Source organism: Triticum aestivum, chromosome 7D, assembly GCF_018294505.1.
Source record: "Triticum aestivum cultivar Chinese Spring chromosome 7D, IWGSC CS RefSeq v2.1, whole genome shotgun sequence".
Taxonomy (NCBI): Eukaryota; Viridiplantae; Streptophyta; class Magnoliopsida; order Poales; family Poaceae; genus Triticum; species Triticum aestivum.
Window position 1 is genome coordinate 298391253 of NC_057814.1, and position 22500 is coordinate 298413752.

Below are 22500 nucleotides of genomic sequence, written 5' to 3' on the forward strand. Positions count from 1 at the left end.
AATATAATTATTATGTGACAGTGAATTTTATGTGAAGACATGTTTATGATATGTGTGTTGGATCACAAATATGTCGCACTTTTTGAAAAAACAATTTGAGTGACATGATAACATTTAGTAGCGATCTGAATTTTCTGTAAAAATCATTTTAGTATTATATCATGTAAACATATTTTGTTTGAGACGTGCGTTGCACGTGCATGCTTACTAGTACTATATGAGAGTGGGAGGTGGGCTAAATCCTAATAAAGTAGCACATGTTTATATCTTATTATTACTTGTGAACTATAATTAGCTATAGATGACATGACTATAGCCATCTAGCTGTACTGTTAACCATGCTCTTAAAGCAAATTGACGCGTGAGACAAGTCCACGAGTTATGAGTTAATCCATGACGTCATGGATTAGTTCACCATCAGCCATAATTTATCAGGAGAGACCAGGTGAAACATCATAGAATAATTGACGACAAAGAGTGAAAGAGGGCATGTGCATATTTGCAGCACGTGACTGATGTGAACGAGATTTTCTTACATGGAGTTGACGGTGCAGCGAGAGAACAGAAAAATCACTACTCCTACTACTAAGTTGATGACATGGCAGCTTGGTCGTGTCACTCCAGCCAATGAGCTGCCGATGGCTCGCGTCAGGATCAGGACATTTGCTTCTGCTGCTGTCACCACTCGATCGCTTAGCCACGACGCAGACTTATTAAATTAAACCTCGTCAAAGGGAAGATGCATCCACTCTTAGCTTGTTTTAACCATCTCAACTACAAAATCTCAAGTCACTCGAATCACCAAGTTCACAGGGTAGGTAGGACTACGGATGCCAGCGGGCATCCCGCGTAGTCCCGCATAAATAGAGAATTAATTTAAATTGAATTAAACTGAGAGGGGCAATTATAATTAAGCTAAACCTATTTTGCCTACGAAGCGGGGTGGATCGGGCGCGGCTCTGCATCCTTAAGTAAGAGCTCCCTAGTTTAAATGATAAATTTAGTTTTAGTGAGCCGTCTCATTTTGACTGGGTTATTCTTAGTCAACACGTCACCCATACCCGACCTACATGCTTTGTGCTGCCTACCCGCGTCGACGTGCTCCACCGGTCCACCTCCGCCTCTTGTCGCATGCTTCTACCCATGCACTCCGGCCGCCACCGTGAGGTCCCCGCCTCAACTCCCATCCTTGAATCCCACCATCCAGTGCCAGATGCTTCGCCTCAATGTTCCTTCTGCCGACTCCTTCATGCTTCGGGCACCCTGATTCTTCTCTCCGACTCCCTCATCTATCGTCGAACTGGAAGGCTCCTGAACCAAGCATTGACGCCAACCACCACCCAAAAAGCACCTTCCCGCCAACTTGCAGACGCTCCATCTGTCGCATATTCGTTCGCTTCTATTTTCTTAGATCAAGGGGGAGAGAGGGGTTGACCTTTGTTCGGATTTATTAGGACCCCTCTTAGTTTGAGTCAAAATTTAACCATAAATTTAACTTATAAATATGAACTATGTGTCACAGAAGTTATACCGAATACATTTTATAATACAAATTTAATTTAATACTTGTATTTTTGTAGCATATACCTCATGTTTTGTTAGTTGTATATATGATAAAAATTTGATCCAAAATACGAAGAGGCCTGATAACTAAAAAATTCATATTTTATCAAAAATAGTAACCGACGCATGTTCTCTGGGGAGCAACTGCCAGCGGACGCTTAAACTGCCAGACAATCTTGATCGTGCACAGATTGGACGACTTTTTTCCGTTCGAAGTCAAAGAAATCCATGATAGTTTTGCAAAAAAGCCATCCAGTTTCCCCAAACACACTGAAACTGCCAGATGAACGTTCGCAAATGTCATATCTTGTGGCGAACGTTCGCCAGATAGGCCAACCCGATTTTATTTCTGGGATTCTTTTTAGGGTTATTTCTGGGAATTTGGGATGTCCCGAAAACGCCCCTGTTCTTTCTTATAGCCCAAGCCATCCCTTCTTCCCGGAGAGAGACACCCCCCTCCAAAACTTTCCCCAATCCAATCTCCCAATCCAATCTTCCCTCTCCTCTCCTGGAACCCTAAGCCTCCTCAGGTACATGACCCACCCTTCCTCGTCCTCCTCCTCCGCCCCGGCGGCCGCGCCGGATGACCCGACCTCCCTTGCCCCGGGCTTCCGCTTCCACCCAACAGACGAGGAGCTCGTCTCCTACTACCTCAAGCGCAAGGTGCTCGGTCGCCCGCTCAAGGTCGACGCCATCGCTGAGGTAGACCTCTACAAGGTCGAGCCATGGGACCTCCCGGCAAGGTCGCGCCTCCGCAGCCGCGATTCCCAGTGGTACTTCTTCAGCCGCCTCGACCGCAAGCACGCCAACCGCGCGCGCACCAACCGCGCCACTGCAGGAGGCTACTGGAAGACCACCGGCAAGGACAGGGAGGTCCGCCATGGAGCTAGGGTTGTCGGGATGAAGAAGACGCTCGTCTTCCACGCTGGCCGCGCGCCCAAGGGCGAGCGCACCAACTGGGTCATGCACGAGTATCGCCTTGAGGGCGATGGCGCAGCCGGGATCCCACAGGTATTGCCACTTCGGACACCGGCGATGGACTTGTGGATTAAGTAGATATTATACTTCTATCGATTTTTTTTCATACCTGACCCCATTGGGCATTGTGCTATGACTGTACCACGTCTTTTGCTACTGCGAGTCACGGGCAAAATTTTCAATCGCTAGGGTGGCAATGTTCTGTTTTAGTTGCTAATGACGCTTGAATGCAATACAGCGATGCTGATTTTCAAACCATTGTGCGCAGGATTCATTTGTAGTGTGCCGAATCTTCCAGAAGGCTGGGCCTGGTCCTCAAAACGGGGCACAGTATGGAGCTCCCTTCGTCGAGGAGGAGTGGGAGGCGGATGAGGATGATGATTTTGGTCCTATGCCAGTGCAGAGGGACGTTTTTGGTGAGCATGAGGCTCCTGGTGCTATGGAGAAAGGATATCTTCAGATGAATGATCTCATTCAGGTATACCTACAACTTGCATGATTTTCTACTCACTGCTTGTTTTAGTAAAAGAAGCATCTAGTTGGGTATAAAATGCTATACTGCATAAAAGTCAGTTTATGTTGCATGCTTGCAGTTTGAGTTATACATAGATCAGCTTGAGTTGGCACTGAATTTGTTAGCCTTCTGAATCTGAAGATAATAACACATGTAGTTCTATTTCCTCGCACTAGTCCATATGTACAGTCAGGAGGGGTAGCGTACCAGCTGTGTTCTTGTGTGTGTGTCGGCGCTCTCTGGGAGACAATGCCGAACACCTCGTCTTCTAGGTCTAGCACATGGGATGCGCCCTACGGGCCTTAGATATATGGGCAGGGCCCATACCGGTTCAACACTCCGCCTCAAGATGGGTGGTAGTAGATAGCTATCAACCCCATCTTGTCACATCCCAAGTTACAGTCCTTGTTCCCAGCCCCCGTGTTACCCAGAGCTGACATGAGTAAGGCCGATGATCCCAGCATCAAGTTTTCCCTTAATGAAGAAGCGATCAATTTCCACATGTTTTGTTCTATCATGTTGAATTGGGTCATTGGCAATGCTTATAGCTGACTGATTGTAACACCACACTCTCAAGAGGGCCTTCCTCAGAAGTTTCAACTCGCTCAGTAGATTCTCCACCCGGAGCATCTCACTCAACCCTTGAGATAATGCTCTTTACTTAGCTTCTGCTGTTGATCTAGACACAACTCTGTTTGTTTCTTGCTTCTCCATGTCACCAAATTTCCTCCCACAAACACACAATAGCCTGAAGTTGATCTTCTATCATCTTGACAACTTGCCCGATTAAAATCACTCTAGCCATCCACCTCAAGATGTCCACTCGCAAACCACAACCCTTCCTCCTCTACGTTGATGTCCGTGAGCGACAACTCGATCTTCTGGACAACTCCCTGTCGAGGAACGATGCCCCTGGAGTTCGAGCCCGCGAGGAACTGAGTGAGCTGCTCGACAGCCTCAGCAAGTCCTTATGGTTCACCCATCTTTCCGACCAACTACACCCCCTGGCCACACACAGCAGCAGCAGCAGTAGTCCCGGCAACACCCTCAGTACTGCCTCCTCTTCCCTTTCCAGTCAGCCGCAACAAGCAACACGACCTGTCTCTCCTGCCTCTCCAGTCAGCCGCAGCAGCAAGCACCTCTGCTCCCATGTCCACACACCAGCAGCCCCAGCAAGCATGCACACACATCTTCCTACCACGCAGGCAACAGCAGGAGTACAGCAGCAAGCAACAACACCGTCAGCACCTGCACCCAGCAGCAGCAGCAGCACAGCCAACCTCCTCTAAATCTGCCGTTCCTCCTCTGCTGCCTTCTTGCCGCGCACAGCCTCACCTCCTCCTCTTCCTTCCCCGGGCCGAATGCAGCTGCTTCTCCGCCTCGCACGCGCGCGCACAGCAGCCTCTTCTCCGGCTCACAGGACTGCCGCTGATCCGTGCTGGACCCCGCAGCCTCGCCGTCTGTCAGGTCCCGCTGAACCTGGCGTCTGATACCATGTAGAATCAGGAGGGGTAGCGTACCAGCTCGTGTTCGTATGTGTGTGTGGCGGCGCTCTCTGGGAGACAACACCCAGCTCCTCCTCTTCTAGGTCTAGCACATAAACTGGGCCCTATGGGCCTAAGATAGATGGGCAGGGTCCATACTGGTTCAACACCATATATGCCCTTGTCTTAGTTTAACTGATTAGCATATGAATTTTTTATCAGGTTACGACACCTTTTCTTATATTGCCCCTATATGTACAATATTTTGATAAGTCTTACATATAAATACTATACAGTTACCCTAGCATGTAACAACAGGAAGACTGTCATACACTTTCCATATCGAAAAATATGTCCTGCAACATATACATACCGCCGATCCCATATACTACCTTATTGGGACAATATGTTCAACATTGTGATACTGTATTTGGTTGTATGCTGCTTGATAGTCAACAACCACCTCATTTTGGCGAATATAATGTAGTAGCACATTTATCAGTGATTTTCCTTTTTTATGGACTTCTTGAAGCTGTACTTTGTGCCAGGACCATGTTCGTTAACTATACACCAGTTATTAGAATAATTGCGAAAAGACAGCTCCCTTGCCATTAGCAACAAACAACAAACAAAGCCTTTAGTCCCAAACAAGTTGGGGTAGGCTAGAGGTGAAACCCATAAGATCTCGCAACCAACTCATGGCTCTGGCACATGGATAACAAGCTTCCACGCACCCCTGTCCATAGCTAGTTCTTTGGTGATACTCCAATCCTTCAGGTCTCTCTTAACGGACTCCTCCCATGTCAAATTCGGTCTACCCTGACCTCTCTTGACATTCTCCGCATGCTTTAGCATTGGAATTTTTTTGGGTGCCTTCGCATTATCCATGGTCAAAGGGAGATGTTGATCGCTTTTCATTGCCAGAGTTAGATTTTTTTCCACAATCCTGGCAGTTGGTATGCTCACAAAATTTGCTATCACATAGTTGGTTCCATCTTTTACTTGAAGTGAAAAAAAGTGGTTTGTGAATGAAATAATGAATATTTGTATTTTCCCCATAAATCTGTAGAATGATGATTGATGGCACATAGTTTCATTCTAATCTGTTGTTGGTTTGTTTGTCGAGGAAAAAGGTTCATAATATTACTGAGCATGTTTTGTGTCACGTTGGATCTAAGTTATTGTATCTTTCTCTGCACAGGGATGCTCCACTTCTTTCAGCATTGGGATTTAGCTTGTTTTACTTTGCATTAACGAATTCTATGTCATGCTGTCCAGCAAGACTGCTGACATGCATTGGCTTTTTGACATACATCTTTGTATTTCTATCAGGGTTAACTAGCAAGTATATGAGATAATGACACACAAGAGTCATGATGTCATAGTATTCACTATTCAGGTCTATGAGCACTAAAAAGGTTGTAATTCTGTGTTGTCTTTTTTGTCTTTAATAACTTTATAAATGCCAACGCCATCTTTTGACTTTTCGGATTGTCAGCGCCGCCATAAACTCTATAACCTGTAAAAGATCAGACGAGACTGAACTTCACAAGGTCTGCGTGTCATAGATGATCAAACATACTCCCTCTGTTCGTAAATATAAGTCTTTAGAGATTCCAATATGGACTAGATACGGATGTATATAGACACAGTTTAGAGTGTAGATTCACTCATTTTGCTCCGTATGTAGTCCATATTGAGATCTCTAAAAAGACTTATATTTAGGAACGAAGGGAATATATATGTATTCTAAGCTATAATCCTGTTGAACATAATAATTCTTTAGCATACTATTTATCCATACAGGACTATTTTTTACTTTATTCGCATGCGATTATGCTTTATGGGTAATTTCTTTGTTTTTCTCTATCATTTCTTTACCTAATATGCCAGTTTTTCTAACACACTTTTCCCCTCAAATTCAGGACTTGGCTGGTCAAAATGAGAATGGCAGTGTTGTTTTGCCAGTTTCTGACACTTCAAACACCAGCAGCCATTCTGAAGACGTAGAAGGAAATTCAGGGGACATTTTGAATGACCCAAGTCTTGGTTCTAATTTTCTTCAGTATATTCATCCTGGAGAACAAAATAGCCCAATGCTTAATGAAAATATGTTATCTAATGCCAATGTTGGAGATTTTCTTAATAGTTCTAGCCCCAATGATGAATTCCTAGAGCTGAAGGATTTGGAGTTACCTCTAGGCAATGATTCCACTATCTGGCCTTCTGATGGTTGGGCCTGGAAAACAGCTTTCCCCTTGGATGCTGTAAACGGGGCCAACAATGAGGTTCCTCTGATCACTGGTGATCAGCCTTTCCAGCCAGATGAGTTGGCCCAGTTGTTGCAGACACTACAAGATGACTCCTCCCAGTTGGGCTCAACTATGACCGATCTCCCACACTCTTCTATTACAAATTCAGTCAAGCCAGAAGATGATTCTCTTATGTATTTTGATGCGCCCTTTGATAACTCAATGTTCAGTGATGGATTTAGACAGACGAATGGATTTCTTGGCTCCCCAGCAACCATTCTATCTGGTATCGAGACACTGGATGATGGTATTCCATACTATGATGCAATGGACGATAACTTATTTAATGATATGATGTGCTCTGTACAGCAGTCGGCTGGGAGCAGCTCCCATGTCTTTAATGGGCCAGTTCTTACTCAAGAGGTATGCTACCAGTTACATGTAGTAAGAGATGAACTCACTGCACTTTGTGCAGATCATTGATGTACTCACACAAATTTTGTACTTTTACAGGTCAACAATCCCAACTATACATATAGTCCAACTCAAAAGGTTGTAGAACCTAATTTTGTAGCTGGGGCCCCGTCGTCCGCTAGGTTATCTGAAGCTGGTGGCCAGTTAAATTGTGTTGTTTTACCAGGTATGTTATTATGGAAAAGAACAGGCCAGCTATCCTTTGCTATATTTTGCTCTTTAGTACCTATTCAACTATTGATCCAGTATCTCTATCTATGTCACCCTGAGGGACGTTTGCAGTTATATTTAGGGGGTGTTTGGTTCCAGGGACTTTTTTGTGTTGGGACTAAAAAAAGTCCCTAAAAGTCCCTAGCAAACCAAACAGGGAGGGACTTTTTGCTAAAAGTCCTTAGAAGCACCTCCTTGAGAGTCTTTTTCAAAAAGTCCTAGGGACTAGAAAAAGTCCTAGGACTAGAGAACCAAACACCACCTTACTTGCCCTGATTAAGCAAGATCATTTTGTGCATCTTGCAAAGAAAAACAAGCTTTTTGGTTGTGCTTAATCAGGGCAATGTTAACTTGGATGTTGTAGCTGTAAATGAAGATTACTGAAAAGTTTTGGTATTGTGTTGACAGATTCTCAGGCTAAGAATGGCTCCATGGGAAAGCGTTTTGTAAAGATGCTGGATTCAATCTCGGCTCCCCCTGCTTTTGCAGCAGAGTTCCCAGGCAAATCCTTGTCTGGTGTGCACCCTAACACCATCAGCGTGTCTACCGAAGTAATCAGCATAGGAAGCTTAACTGTTGCTTCTCGACAAGGCAAGTGGTCGTTCCAGAAGGATGAAGACATGGAGCTTCTCTTCTCCACAGGTTTCCAGCCTGATAACCGCATACACTGTGGTGGCTGCAACACAGTGACTGCGGTGCTGCGCGGCGGCTTCTGTCTCTTTTTCCTGTCAGCAATAATGCTCCTGGTGAGCTACGAGGTGGGCCTGTGCATCTACGGCAAGTAACCTGGCCTGCCCGCCTGGTATTGGGTATAAAAATATTATTATGACGTTAGGTAATTGTATGTGTTGAGGCGAGAACCGGGGACCTCCTGATGGCCTAAATGTATGGCATTGCATGACATGACCTCGTGCGTCTGTTAAATTCGACAGCATTAGCGGTACTGTTTTGCAGCCCGTGAGTTAGTGCTGTATCAATGAATTCCTCCAGTGATATTAGTATTTTAGAACTGCTTAATAATCAAGTGCATGGTGGTGTTGCAGTTATCCATGTTCGTTAGGTAGTTTCAGCGTAGAATGTTGTAAATACAAATACCAAGTTGGCAGCTGAATCCAAGCTCAGGATGCTTCAGCTCTACATGTGTTGTTATTTGTCAGGTTTGAACAGAATTCTAAACTATGGAGCAGGCGACACAACCCTCCCCTGCGAGAAACTGAAGCTTGACGCTTTTTTCCTCCCATCAGTTCATCGCTAAGGTCGATAGGGTTGGGCGGTCCAACCTTAGCGATGAGCTGATGCTCTTCGGGGCATCTCTTGCGGCTTTCTCTCGCATGCTCTCGGTGGCAAGGGTAGCCGTCATGGGCATTGCTGCCTGCCTTTAACATAGTGTTTTTAGCCTAAAAAAAGACCTACCATCTGTGCTGCTTCGCCTCGTTCATCTGGAAGAGCAGGGTGCCGTCCCTTTGCCTGGCTGCTTGTCCAGAGGAGGATCAACAGAAGGGGATGTTGTGCTGATTATCTCTCCCTCTGAGCGAAACGGCTGGCCATCTTGTGTTCGGCTGCAATTTTGCTGCTGCATTCTGGATCTTGTTGGCACTCCGTCAATTTTGCCCATTTCCGTTTCTTTGGATGATATGATGGGTCAATCATTTGCTTCATTAGTTCCAACAGTGCCAGCTGCGGCATTTGCTATTGGATTAGCCATTTTCGTTATTACTTTTCGAGTCCGAGAGACTATTGCTGTCGAATCTATAAATTGCATTCAAGGTTAAACAGAACTACAGGAGAGTTACCAAATACAAAGTTCTGTTCTCCTTTCGTTTTCTTCTTTCTTTTCTTTTTGCCTAGGCGATCATAGCGTCCTCTCAATATTTCTCTGTTTCTCTGCTGTAAGTAAACCTCAGTGTAACACTCTGCTCCATGTACTCATTGACCGGGTTTTAGCGATTTGATGGACCCGATTACGGAAACCTGGGATGTTGAGCTCGTGAAAGAACTGTTCTGTGAAGAAGATGCAAAAGAGATGCCTGCTATCGCTGTTGATAGTGGCATGGACGATCTGGTAGCGTGGCATTTTGACACCAAAGGCTTATTCTCTGTGAAATCTGCATATCACTTGGGAACGAGGTTGCGAGATGCAAGCAAGGACACGGATGCAAGCTCTTCTACCGTAGTGCCGCAGGCCTCACAAAGATGGAAAAGATTTTGGAGTCTGAGCTTGCCTCCTAACATTCGTATGTTCCTATGGCGTCTGTCACACAAGTCGTTGCTTTTGCGAATGAATATCAAGAGGAAACATGTTGACCTGGATACTAGATGTCCGATGTGCTTGCGCCTGGATGAGGATGGGGGACATCTGTTCTTGAAGTGTAAGTTGGTAAAGCAAGTCTGGAGGGAATTGCAGCTTGAGGATGTCAGGCTCGTATTGCTGGAATGTGTAAATCCTGATGCTATTTTTGATCACTCGGGGTCGCTGAAACCTGAAAAGCGTGACCTGATGCTTGTATTTCTCTGGGAGTGGTGGAAGGTTCGGAATAAGGCTAATCAGGGAGAAAAGATTAAGCCGGCTGCTGGAGTGGCGTATTATGTTAGGAAACTGTTGACGGATTTCTATGTTGAGGAAGGAAGTATTCAGGCACATACATTGCCAGCTATAGTTCAAGTTTGCAGAAAACCGAAGGGAAGTCAGGGTTTGTTAAAATAAATTTCGATGCTGCTTTTTATGTTGAAGAGGGAAGAGGTGCTTGGGGCTGTGTGGTGGGTTTGGGACAAGGGGAGTTCATTGCGGCGTGTGCAGGAAAGCTGGACTACCTTGTCTCATCCCTCCAGGCTGAAGCTACGTCGTGCAACAAGGCCATTGAAGCCGCGGGCGAGATGGGGCTTCATCAAGTGATTTTTGAATCCGACTCTTTACAACTGGTTAATGCTATCAATTCTGGAGACTATAATCTTTCGTCCATTGGTGTTCTGTCGCGGGAAGCAAGGTCCTTGGATGCTTTTGAATTTAATTTCTGCAAACGTTCTTGTAACTGTTAATGGCGCTGCTAGAAGGAGGGCGCGAGAGGGCCGGAGGCCTTTTGCCCACGACCGGGCAAGAGGGAAGGGATTTCCTTAATTCTTACTTGATTAGATTGATACATCTCCTCTCTTTATATGGAGAGGTTTACTTGACTCCCAAGCAAGGCTTACTTGACACCTAAGCAAGCGACTCTTATCTCTAATTAACCCTAAGACTAATGAGCTATACCGCCAGCCCAGGCCATTAGGCCCATTACATACTCTAACACTACACCCCACCTAGACATGCAGCTTGTCCTCGAGCTGCAGCCTAACCAACTTATAACCATGACTCGACGCAACACAAACCTAACACCTAAAAACAAAGCCTTTTACATCTCGACTTGTTTTATTACTCTCAACCTGAAATGGACTAGGACGATTTATTTTGGACCCCTTAACAAAAAGTGGACACCATCCGCATGTCGAACGTGCACGTGTACAGCCACCTGGATCCCATGGACACCACCTGGACAAAAGGAGTGCATGTGTATGGCTGTTGGTCTGCACCGTACAGGGAAGAGTAGAGGGCTTGCGATGGAGAATGACGAGGAGGGGTGCGCCCCCCCCAACCGCCGATGTCGCAGACTTTGAGGTCGCTGCCCGCGCGGAAAATAGCATGCCCAAGATCCCCGACGCAGCGGACGAGATCGAGGTCCTTTGCGCGGCGAAACGCGGCTGGGAGGAGCGGCATCTGCAGACCACGCATCTCCCGCACACGCCGACGCGCTAAGAGGCCGCGCGCAGCAGCCTGCAGCCTCACCGCCGCCGACACGTGGCGGGTAGTGATCCAAGCCGGAAGCGGTGACGGCGACGGCGGGAACTTGATCTGCTGGATGGGGACGCCCTGGGGAAGCGGTAATGGCGACGGCGAGAACTTGATCTGGTGGATCGGGACTCCTGCCGGCGCGGTCGATGCGGGCCCGGAGCTGACCGGCGGTGGCTGCTGCAGCGGAGCGTCGGGTGCGGCGGAGGCCGCCAGGAGCGGCGGCTGCCACTGTAGCCAGGGCGGGGCGGTGGTGGCAGTGGATGGCAGCTGCAGTGGCCCGGCGAGCGCGGCGGGGACGCCCTGGGGCAGCGGCTGCTGCGCCGGAGCGCCGCGGAGGCCGCCAGGAGCGGTGGCTGCCACTGCAGCCAGGGCGGGGCGGTGGATGGCAGCTGCAGCGGCTGCTGCAGCTGCCCGGCGAGCGCGGCGGAGGCCGCTTGGTGCAGCGGCTGCCACAGCAGCCACGGCGGCGCGGTGGCGGCGATGGGCGGCGCAGCCGGGTGCGGCCCGTAGGACCCGGCCAAGAACAGGTGGATCTCCTGGACCGCCTGGGTTAGGTCCCGCAGCACCCCGAACACCTCCTCCGAGGTGAGGACGGCGGGGACGGGCGCGACGGAGGATCCCGGCAGCGGAAGAGACGGGTTGGGCGGCGGTGAAGACATGATTGAACCGAAGCTAGCTGCTACCAAATTGTTATGGCGCTGCTAGAAGGAGGGCGCGAGAGGGTCGGCCGGGGACCTTTTGCGCATGGCCGGGCAAGAGGAAAGGGATTTCCTTCTTAATTCTTGCTTGGTTAGATTGATACATCTCCTCTCTTTATATAGAGAGGTTTACTTGACTCCCAAGCAAGGCTTACTTGACCCCTAAACAAGCGACCCTTATCTCTAATTAACCCTAAGACTAACAGGCTATACCGCCAGCTCAGGCCATTAGGCCCATTACATACTCTAACACTAACACTGTAGCTCATAGTTTTGCTGCTTTTGGTTATCGTACTGGTGTGCTGTGAGCGATTCTGCTGCGCAAATTTAAGGTTTGGAATGGATATTCCAGTTCAAAATAAATAAATAAAACACCCTGCTCTATATGGCTTTTTGCCCTTTTTATTATGAAAATTCTTTTGCTTTTAAGTATATACTCCCTCCGTTCCTAAATATAAGTTTTTTTAGAGATTGCACTATGGACTACATACGGAGCAAAATGAGTGAATCTACATTCTAAAATATGTCTATATACATCCGTACGTAGTTTGTAGTGGAATCTCTAAAAAGACTTATATTTAGGAACGGAGGGAGTATATTACTAGTGCACAACAAAAGTCTGCGTGCTTATTAAATACACACAAGATAAATAGCTGCCGCAGCCTGCAAGCAGTCGTTTCTCTCAACTATCCTTCTTCCAGTTGGCGTTGGGAACGTTGCCTTCTAATAATAACATGACATCCTGGTAGCAATTGGCAGATTGCTAGTAGATTGCTAGTATCATCGATAGTAGTAGCACTACATCTCTCCAGGAAGCATTGTATCCCCAGGAAGATCACAAAATGCATTACCCTACATTGCAACAACACAACATATGCCATGTTAGTAATTTCTGTAGCAGCATTTGCCCTTCATTGCAACAAGAGCCCAAGTACTCTTCGACATCACTTACCTCCCCCGTAAGATGGGCGACACATCTTTTCTCAGCGATCAGTTCAGCTTCACTCTGAAGGAATCATTACATGATCGGTTATTCCATCATTATACTGCATATTACCAACCATTATTTCTACAACTCAATGCTACCTTTTTGATCCGGCCCCAGAGAAAATCGTCCATCGCCACATCTTTAACTAGTTCATAGTCACCATCGCCCTGTATGAATAATGTCATAGTGCAAATTGCCATCTTGTATAATACTCCTATCAGGAAGAAAAGTAATGGGGATTTCAGTTTGAAATCTCACCTTTGATCTGCACGGCATGCTGAATACGATGTCTTCTGCTATGCCATAAGGATTTCCGGTCGTATAAACCTATGGTTTGGCATCGCCTTTGCTTCAGTGGTACACCAAAACAAAAGAAGCAATCAACAATCCTAGAGTAGAAAACATTACCCCTGTAGAGAACCAGTCTCCTTCCGGGGTAGGAGTTACGAGGGACCTCATGGCATCGACGATGGAAACAGCGGTTGATGCAGCTGAAGATCTGCCCCACTTTTGGATGAGCACACCTCCACGCTGCATAGCCATTGGAATGAATACACAATATTCTCTTAGTTGTCCCAAATGATAGATGAATGTGGAACAGTGCGTACCTTTTGAACAGTTATAGTGAAATCCTCTTCTAGCCACTTTGTATCTTTGATGACTTCTTTTACTGGCCTCCCATTAATTTTGGCATTCAAGAAATCAGGAACCTACAAAGGTGGAAATCATCAAATCAGTACTCCAAAGCACTACCAACAGACTAGCCATGTTTGTAATCATATCTTCACCTGAGTTGTTGAATGGTTTCCCCAAATAGTCATATTTGATATTTTGTCATAAAACACACCAGCTTTTAACGCTAGCTGCAAAAACATTGTGAATGGCAGATTAATCTTGTCATTTGTTGAAATAAAATAACAGAAACATATCAGAAATAATTAAGATTCAACATCAAGTACCTGACACTTGGCTCTATTTTCATCCAACCTTGTCAATGCATGAAAGTTCTTTGCTGGTAGGTTGGGAGCATTTTTCAAGCAGATCAAAGCACTACAAGAAGCATATACTCCAAGTCAGACATGATAATAGCATAAATCAATAACACACTTAGCAACCACAAAACCTGTCCATACTTAGTGTTACAGGGGTTCCCAACAACTATGACTTTCACATTCCGAGATGCCACAGCGTTAAGTGCTTTCCCCTGAGACAATTCAAAATTTCAGCCAATAACAATACAACTATTCTGTGATCATTTGTGTACTCATATATCTGTTAAAAACTTAAATCAGATTTATGTTCAAGTTTTTAGCAGGTTTCATGCTAAGGAATCCCATAGTTCCCCCTCCCTCGAATATGCAGAGGACAGGGCACATTTTGCATCTAAGGAACCACATAGTTAAATGTCAAAGTTTGAGATATACTCCCTCCGTTTCAAAATATAAGCCTTTTTACAGATTTTAATACGGACTACACACGGATGTATATGGACATATTTTAGAGCGTAGACTCACTCATTTTGCTCTGTATGTAGTACTTATTGGAATATCTAAAAGGGCTTATATTTAGGAACGGAGGGAGTACTTTCCCACAAAGAAAAATAATGTCTCTTTTACAGAATGGGTCCTTACGATTTTATGACAGTATACTTGACAGATAATAAGGAAAAGAATGCAAAAGGAAACCTGTTCAGCGAAGATTTGACCATTGATATCTAGTAACGCAGCTCGCTCCACTCCAGGTCCTCTGGGTTTGGCCCCAATTAGAAGGGCCCAATCTGCATCTTCGAAGATCACATAAGGATCTATGCCGATGCTGACTTCCCTTAGCAATGGATACAATGAATCCTCCAGTTCCATAGCTACACCTGCAGTTGTAATTATAAGAAAGCATTAGGAAGAAGGGCGATATTGCTCTGTCTCAGTAATTCATTTATACCTGGGAGTACAGCAATATTGGAATTTGGAATGCAGTTTAAAATGTGTATCATGTAGCAAATTAAGATGGATCGATGTTGCTTCTCAAATGTGAAGGAAAATAAATTAGCGAAGCTACCTTCGAGTGCTTGTAATGATCTTTCCGAGCCCAATAACTTAAGTGCTATTGGTTGGTCCTGTCCAAAAACCTCACCGGAGGCAAGCTACAAAAATGCAGTCGTACAAATGATCAATACTTTCTGATGTGCTAGACGCAAAATTTCAAGACAAGAATATGGTCAGTCGCATTGTAATTAAGCACAAAGATGATACATCAGCAAAGAGGAAAGTGCTAATCAGTTATGTGCATAGCATAGCTTCGGTTGTCGTAGTGGCAACAGTAGAATTATCACTAGGCAGTACTTGGCAATATCAATATATACTGCACTTGCATCTTGTAAATGAGAATATTGTGACTATTACTGCACCATTCTTGTGTATGCATTTTCAATAAAAGGAGGAGAATTGCACAGGGTCAACACCTCTACATAGACAAAATTTGAATAAATTGGATGAAGACAATGTTTTTATTACTCGGTGCTACTTACTTTGAAGAGCAGATGATTCGATATCATCCCGGCCGCACCTGACACAGAAACGTTCACTAATTTCTTCCAGGACTTGGTCTTTTCATCCTGCGTTCCGTTTGACAGGAGGAGCACAGATTAATACGATCGAGCAGCTCTGTATTAGTTAAGCACGTTCAATTATGCCTTATGAGTATCCACTGATGAATCAAGTCAGGGAGTGTAAATCATCATGCAATGATACGGCTTCATCACATATTAACAGATCAACATCAGGCGCAGTGTTGGTTCAACGCTGTAGCGTCAAAAAAAAAGGAAAAAGAAAAGAAGCCTCTTTCTTCTCTCAGTTCAAAAGCCATGACCAAATCCCAGCCACAATCGAGAAGATCGACTGAGGCGTAACATCGTAGTCCCGGTACCAGTAACGCTTCCAGCGGAGCGCGCACTAACCCAGCTAGACACTAGCCGATCATTTCAACAAACACGTTGAGGGAGAGCAGTGAGGACGACTGACCGCCTCGAGATCGTAGGTGGTGCAGAAGACCCCGAAGCATTCCTTGCGCGCCGCCTCTGCCTCCGCCGCTAGCGTCCCCTGCACCTGCTGCCTGGCGGTCCAGACGCATGAAAACAAAAGCGCGCTCCTCAGACCGACCCATGGTTGTTGCAGCTCAGTCGCGGGAGGATCGACCAGCAGGCTGGGTAGTGGTACGAGGTTTGGCGTGCACTCACTTGGCTGCCTCGACGGAGCAGCGGAATGTGGGCCTGCGCGGGCGGAGCAGCTGGACGGAGCGGCGTCGGGCGGCGTGGGCGCCGAGAGCGCCCGTGGAGCCGCCGCGGAGCGCCTGCGGCCTCGCTAGGGAGGATAAATCCATGGCGGTGGAGCTGGAGATGGAGCAGAGTGGATAGGCAGGGGAGTCAGTGGAGGAGATTATTTAGAGCGCCAACGATTTGGATTAGCCCTTTGGGTGCCCACTACTTATACCCTGCGTTCAACGGCCGCCACCGTGACACGCGCCGCGACGGCGACAGTACCACCGTACTGAGTGGATGGATGGTGTACCACGTGTACGTTGTCTGGCCCCGGTGCGCTTGTCTGGCACTACCATGTCAGCGTCCAATCAGCAACTCAGGTTAACGATGCTTTGTATATTTCGTTATTTCTCAACATGAATTTCTGCTTTACTTTTTTTCTTTTCTTAAAACACAGTACAAACGCAGATGCACGCACATACACTCAACCCTATGAATATGCGCACGCACATCCTACCTCTATGAGCATCTCTAAAAGACTGGCCCGTCACATCATCTTGAGATCCTTAAAAAAAACATCATCTTGAGATTGACAAAGACGCCACACACACCTTCCTATTCGGGAATCGCGTGAAGACCTGAAATAAATCTAGGAAAATACGAGCATCGGTGTCTAAGTCCGGGACTTGACCCTGGTGGATTGGGGATACAATTGTCCTCCTAATCATTCAAGCACATGTTGGTCGCAATTTCTCTCGTTTCAGTTACTACTAGTAAATGCGTATGTGCATGCATGTTAGTATTAGGAAGTAAATCAATTGCACGTTAATTACGTGGGTAGTGCATATGTTAATATTTTATATGATATTAAATTATTAATTGCACACTAAACATGTGAATTGCTCGCCATTGGAGCAATATAGGTCGTCGGATTGACATGATGGTTGAGATTTGTTGGATCTTTTCCTTTGGATCTTTTTATATTGATACATGGTATAGATACTCTTGCTTTAGCATATTTAAAGGTGTAACAATACTACAAGGTTGGATCAACTTACGGGTGACAGCAACCTGTGGTTGGATGGTTAGAGGGACTATGGTATCCCCAGTCCACCAGGGTTCAAGTCCTGGTGCTCGCATTTATTTCTGGATTTATTTTAGGATTTCCGACGACGAGGTGCCTACGGTGACTTCGTAAATTTCAAGATGATATGTCGGCTCAGTCTTTCGGAGGTGCTCATAGGGGTAGGGTGTGCGTGTGTGCGTTCATAGGGATTCTAGTTTTTTTCCGATGAGGGACACCGTGAAACTACCCCGCTTGAGTTGCATTTTTCAGAGCTGAGCACTCCGAAACATGCACACAGTTTGATGAGTTTTTATGGGTAATGCATTCAAAGCACCTCTTAAATTTGCATATTTGTTGTAAAACAGTTTGAGAACTTTCTTGGGGGCGTCGTACTCGATGGGAATACCCATTGAAAGAATATGACCCTTGTTTTGTTTTTATCATGAGACATCAAGCGTAAAATCTGCAATTTGATCTCTGGTGGGCTGGAGGGGTTTGATACGTGGTGAGCTGGGGTTACCACTAACCTTCCAACTACAGGTTTGTTCTCAACAGTTTTGAAAGTTTAAAGGTGTAAAACCATGATATAAGGTCGGATTAAGTCTGGAGGTTGATTTTTCCTTCCAAATCAGCATTGCAACACGGTAGTGGAGGGAGGAGAGTCCCAACCATAATTTTCTCAAGGAAAGAGAAGACAAAAGAATAGCGACGTGTTTGTGTGGAGCAAAGGCATTATCAAGATTGGCCGTGTACCTCCATTGACGCCGCGGCAAGCATGTCCACAGATTGCGCGGGAAGGAGGATCACGGATGAAGGGCGACTGCAGCGTCAACATGGAATCGTGGAGGAAAGGAAAGCTTCCCCGGAGAAGGGAGGGGTGGTGGTGTCCTTGCTGTTGATGATGAAGTTGTGTGTGTCCAACTCCAACGTTACGGGACGTCCCGTTCTGTGGCACCACCTTGCCCGGCCGTGTCTAATTGTTTCTTGTTCTTTCCTGGGTGCAGCATGAAAGTGCCCAGCGGTGCAATGCCGGACACAAGTCTTGTTTCTTTCATTCATTCTTTGTTTCTTGTCAGTTGTCAAAGGGAATCTTGTTTCTTGACGCACGTACGTCCTGTTGGAGTTGGACATACATACTCCGAGGGACACAAAACATGAGATTCGATGAATTTACACTTGGCTGGCTAGCACGGTTTTATAGGGCGGTTAGAAGTTCTTGGGTGCCTGGTAGGTGACGCCGAACTGCCAGTCCCGCGGGAGGACGTGCCAGGACGTGTGCTTGCGGTGGTCGCCGGTCATGACGCGGAACGTGAGCGACTCGCCGGTGAGGTCCTCGGAGGTCTGCCACACCTGGCCCCAGTTGCGCTGCAGCAACGTCCACTTGACGCGCTTGTTCCCCTTCACCTTGAGCGCCGCCACGTCCCCCGCCCCGCCCACGTTCGTCACGGCCACCATGTTGAAGTATTTGTTCCCTGTGATCGTGTACCGGATCCCGCCCAGCTTCACGCAAGGCACACTGCATCGCACGCACGTACACGTACAAAATTTTCAGTCAGCTGACTTAATTAATAACAAAAGAGAAATCTTACGTGTGCTACCGTACGCACCGGCGGTACGAGATGGGCACAATGCCGGCCTTCTCCTCCGCGATCTGCAAGAAGGCCGGCATGGTGAGGTCCAGGTGCTCGCGTGGCGGGTTGCACCACCCGCCGTCGTCGCCGGGCAGCTGGTAGTTGGGCGGGCACAGGTTCGTCGCTGTCACCGTCAAAGGCGCCGTGCCGGCCTTGCACCACTCCGGGCTGTCCGTGCACCGCACCTCGTAGCACGCCCCGCAAGTCTCACCGCCGTTGAACATCGCGGTGCTCACGGCCGCCGTCTGTAGGCCGTACCCCTCCGCCACCGTGTCCTTGTAGCCGCATGCGCCGGCGCGGGTGTCGGACCCATCGCGTCCGCCGTAGAAGGTGGCGTGCGCCGGCTTCCACGGGCCCGCGGTGAACCTGCCGTGTTTGTGGTGCACCTTCGCGCCATCGCCCGCTGAGGCGAGCAACGCGAGGACGACGAGAGGCGCCCACAGACCAGACATGAATGGACAACAACTAATTGCAATTACAACGACGAGTAAACTAAGAATATATTACTACTAGCTACTGTAATAGTTTTCTGATGCACTGTTCCTGTTTTTTCTGATTAAAATACGCGATGACAAGTGCGAGGCTGTGGCTATTTTTAGTTTGTGATGAGTGCACATGCAATTCAGTTAGTCGTTGGAGCAGTTTGAGGATGACCACGCAAGACAAACAGACTGCAAGCAATATGAGGTACTGGCAGCTTAGACAGATTCAGAGCAAACGCTGACCTGGAATATATCTCTATCTCTACTACCTAAAAGAAATGTAAGGTTCCTGCTCCCCTCTTAAGTTACCCTCGCTTCGTCCAACAACCTCTCGTACGACCCCCTCTCCCCTCAATCGATTTTCTTTTCTCCCTCCACCGGTTTTCTCCCTGCCGGTTTTGTCTTTGGTTTTCAATTCCTTTCTTCTATCTTTGGTATAAACACAACAAATAATTCACGTATGGTAACCAAACACAATCAATTCATGCATGGTAATAAAAATCTGATTTGATAACACAATAACTCGTGATCATTCTCCTTCCTTCTTTCGATCAATTCCTTTCTTCCATCTCCTTCCTTTCTTCTATCACCGTGGTAGAGATTCCTTTCTTCTATCACGGTGGTTTACCCGGCCGAATTCGCACTCGTCAGTTATGCCGATCCCACCACTTCCCCGCCTGGGCAGCAACGAGCAAGTCTGACGCATCCATGAGATGCGCTTGCAGGACGGACTCCGGCGACGGGAGGCATTGGAGGCGCGGCCGCCGGAGCTGGGCAAGGGGAAACATGAGCTGGGAGGAGATCATGCATTGGGAGGGCGACACATGCGATGGGGTTGGGCTGCCGGGGCCCGCGATGGGGCTGGGCGGGCGTGCATGTGCAGGGGTTAGGTTGGCCGCGTGTGTGCGTGTTGGGGCTTGGTTGGGAGGCGCGTGATGATGTAGAAGGCAAGTGAACAGAGGCACTTGGTGGGAGAGAAGTTGGGCTCGAGTGATGCGGCGGTCGGAGAGATGCTGTGGAGGAGTTGGCCGGTGCCTTGGACGAGTCCGTGCATGCGTGACCTGTGCCGCCGGGGAAAGCGAAGCAGCAGCGTGAGTCCTCCCTTTGCCCTTCTCTTTCTATGTTATAAGTAATCTTGCTCTATCAAGGTTTGACTAGCTAGATTTCCATTGCCGGTTTAGAAATTGGACAGATTGTTTGATCAGCAGACCGTTTGCGTAGATTAGACCTCCAGACGACCAAAGAAGTAGGTGCTTAATGGATGGGTGGATGCTGGCTTTAAATTGGCTCTCACCTTATCACTGGAAAGCGAAGCAGTCTACCTTTGCTCTTTTTAACCGGATCTGTTTTGTTCTGGTGTGGTATTGGCGTCAGTTAATTTTCCATTGTTCTTTAGGTGTTAAATAAAACAGATATTTAAGAGCATAAAACATATATTTGCTTATATGGGAGGAGGAAGATCTTTTCTTGTGGAGGAGGAAAGATAAGGCGTAGTTAGGATTGACTCTGACTCGGCTCTAAGTGTTAAATCAGACACTCTGGATCATCATGATAATAGATGCAGTGTTTTACCAGTTCTTAAAATCATATATGTGTGTTAAATCATGGACATGTCATATAACCACCTGTAATACATTCAAGCTTTTCATCTGTGCTATGTACTATTAATAGGCTACAATTATGCTCTCCATTAGCATTGTTGTTTGTCTTTCCTTCTTCACGGGGGAGACATGTTGCATGTCTCTATCCATTCTAATTGATTTTACAATTAGTCAACGGGGTTCGCTTACAGTCACGGCCTCACCGGGATTTTTCTTATGCACATGGTATTCCAATGATAACGTCCCATACTGCTATTCAATTTTTTATTTGTCATCTCAATGCTAAATGGGATTTTTCTTTTAATTCATGTATCTATATTGTTGCCCGTAGCAACGCACGGGCATTTAGCTAGTATATATATAGATAAAAAGTCTATTAATAACCGTGGGTGAGGAATATGTAATTTCGCCCGGGTCGATCTGAAGGAAATATGCCCTAGAGACAATAATAAAGTTGTTATTTATATTTTATTATATCATGATAAATGTTTGTTATTCATGCTAGAATTGTATTAACCGGAAACTTAGTACATGTGTGAATACATAGACAAACAAAGTGTCCCTAGTATGCCTCTACTTGACTAGCTCGTTAATCAAAGATGGTTAAGTTTCCTAACCATGGACATGTGTTGTCATTTGATGAACGAGATCACATGATTAGAGAATGATGTGATGTACAAGACCCATCCATTAGCCTAGCATAATGATCGTTTAGTTTATTGCTATTGCTTTCTTCATGACTTATACATGTTCCTCTGACTATGAGATTATGCAACTCCCAAATACCAGAGGAACACTTAGTGTGTTGTCAAACGTCACAACATAATTGGGTGATTATAAAGATGCTCTATAGGTGTCTCCGATGGTGTTTGTTGAGTTGGCATAGATCGAGATTAGGATTTGTTACTCCGTGTTTCGGAGAGGTATCTCTGGGCCCTCTCGGTAATGCACATCACTATAAGCCTTGCAAGCAATGTGACTAATGAGTTAGTTATGGGATGATGCAATACGAAACGAGTAAAGAGACTTTCCGGTAACGATATTGAACTAGGTATGATGATACCGACGATCGAATCTCGGACAAGTAACATACCGATGACAAAGGGAACAAACGTATGTTGTTATGCGGTTTGACCGATAAAGATCTTCGTAGAATATGTAGGAACCAATATGAGCATCCAGGTTCCGCTATTGGTTACACTACTGGAATCAGCTAATTTGCCATCTGCCAGCTCTTTGCCGTCTGCTAGCTGACAGCAAAGAAGCTCTTTGCCGTCTGCCAGCTCTTTGCCATCAGCTACCCAAAAGCAGACGGCAAAGAAGCTCTTTGCCGTCTGCCAGCTCTTTGCCGTCGGCCAGCTGACGGCAAAGAATCTTTGCCGTCCGCTGGCGGACGGCAAAGAGTGAGGTGGCCCCCACCCCCCGCCCGTTTTTGAAAAACTTAACGGGCCACCTCTTTGCCGTCCGCTAGCAGACGGCA

At 46.6% G+C, this 22500-nt stretch overlaps 3 protein-coding genes across 3 annotated transcripts; 1 reads left to right on the plus strand and 2 right to left on the minus strand.

The window, feature by feature from the left end:
* Positions 1–1985: 1985 nt before the first annotated feature.
* LOC123170420 (NAC domain-containing protein 78) lies at positions 1986–10511 on the plus strand. Its single transcript, XM_044588286.1, has 9 exons — positions 1986–2574; positions 2810–3019; positions 6465–7214; positions 7305–7431; positions 7884–8221; positions 8720–8824; positions 9324–9364; positions 9420–10165; positions 10207–10511. The coding sequence occupies exons 1-9, from the start codon at positions 2098–2100 to the stop codon at positions 10509–10511; spliced, it is 3099 nt and encodes a 1032-aa protein (XP_044444221.1). The 5' UTR covers positions 1986–2097.
* A 2065-nt stretch (positions 10512–12576) lies between these two features.
* On the minus strand, positions 12577–16441 carry LOC123165753 (malate dehydrogenase [NADP] 1, chloroplastic). Its single transcript, XM_044583473.1, has 14 exons — positions 16220–16441; positions 16005–16095; positions 15512–15598; positions 15043–15127; positions 14673–14854; positions 14121–14191; positions 13947–14037; positions 13776–13850; positions 13596–13697; positions 13396–13518; positions 13246–13314; positions 13086–13154; positions 12952–13005; positions 12577–12851 (listed from the first exon to the last, which is right to left on the minus strand). Exons 1-14 carry the CDS (start codon positions 16360–16362, stop codon positions 12798–12800), a joined length of 1296 nt encoding a protein of 431 aa, XP_044439408.1. The 5' UTR covers positions 16363–16441; the 3' UTR covers positions 12577–12797.
* Positions 16442–18382: 1941 nt separating this feature from the next.
* LOC123167885 (expansin-A32-like) lies at positions 18383–19484 on the minus strand. The gene is made up of 2 exons (XM_044585749.1): positions 18914–19484; positions 18383–18822 (listed from the first exon to the last, which is right to left on the minus strand). Exons 1-2 carry the CDS (start codon positions 19387–19389, stop codon positions 18513–18515), a joined length of 786 nt encoding a protein of 261 aa, XP_044441684.1. The 5' UTR covers positions 19390–19484; the 3' UTR covers positions 18383–18512.
* Between the last annotated feature and the right edge of the window lie 3016 nt (positions 19485–22500).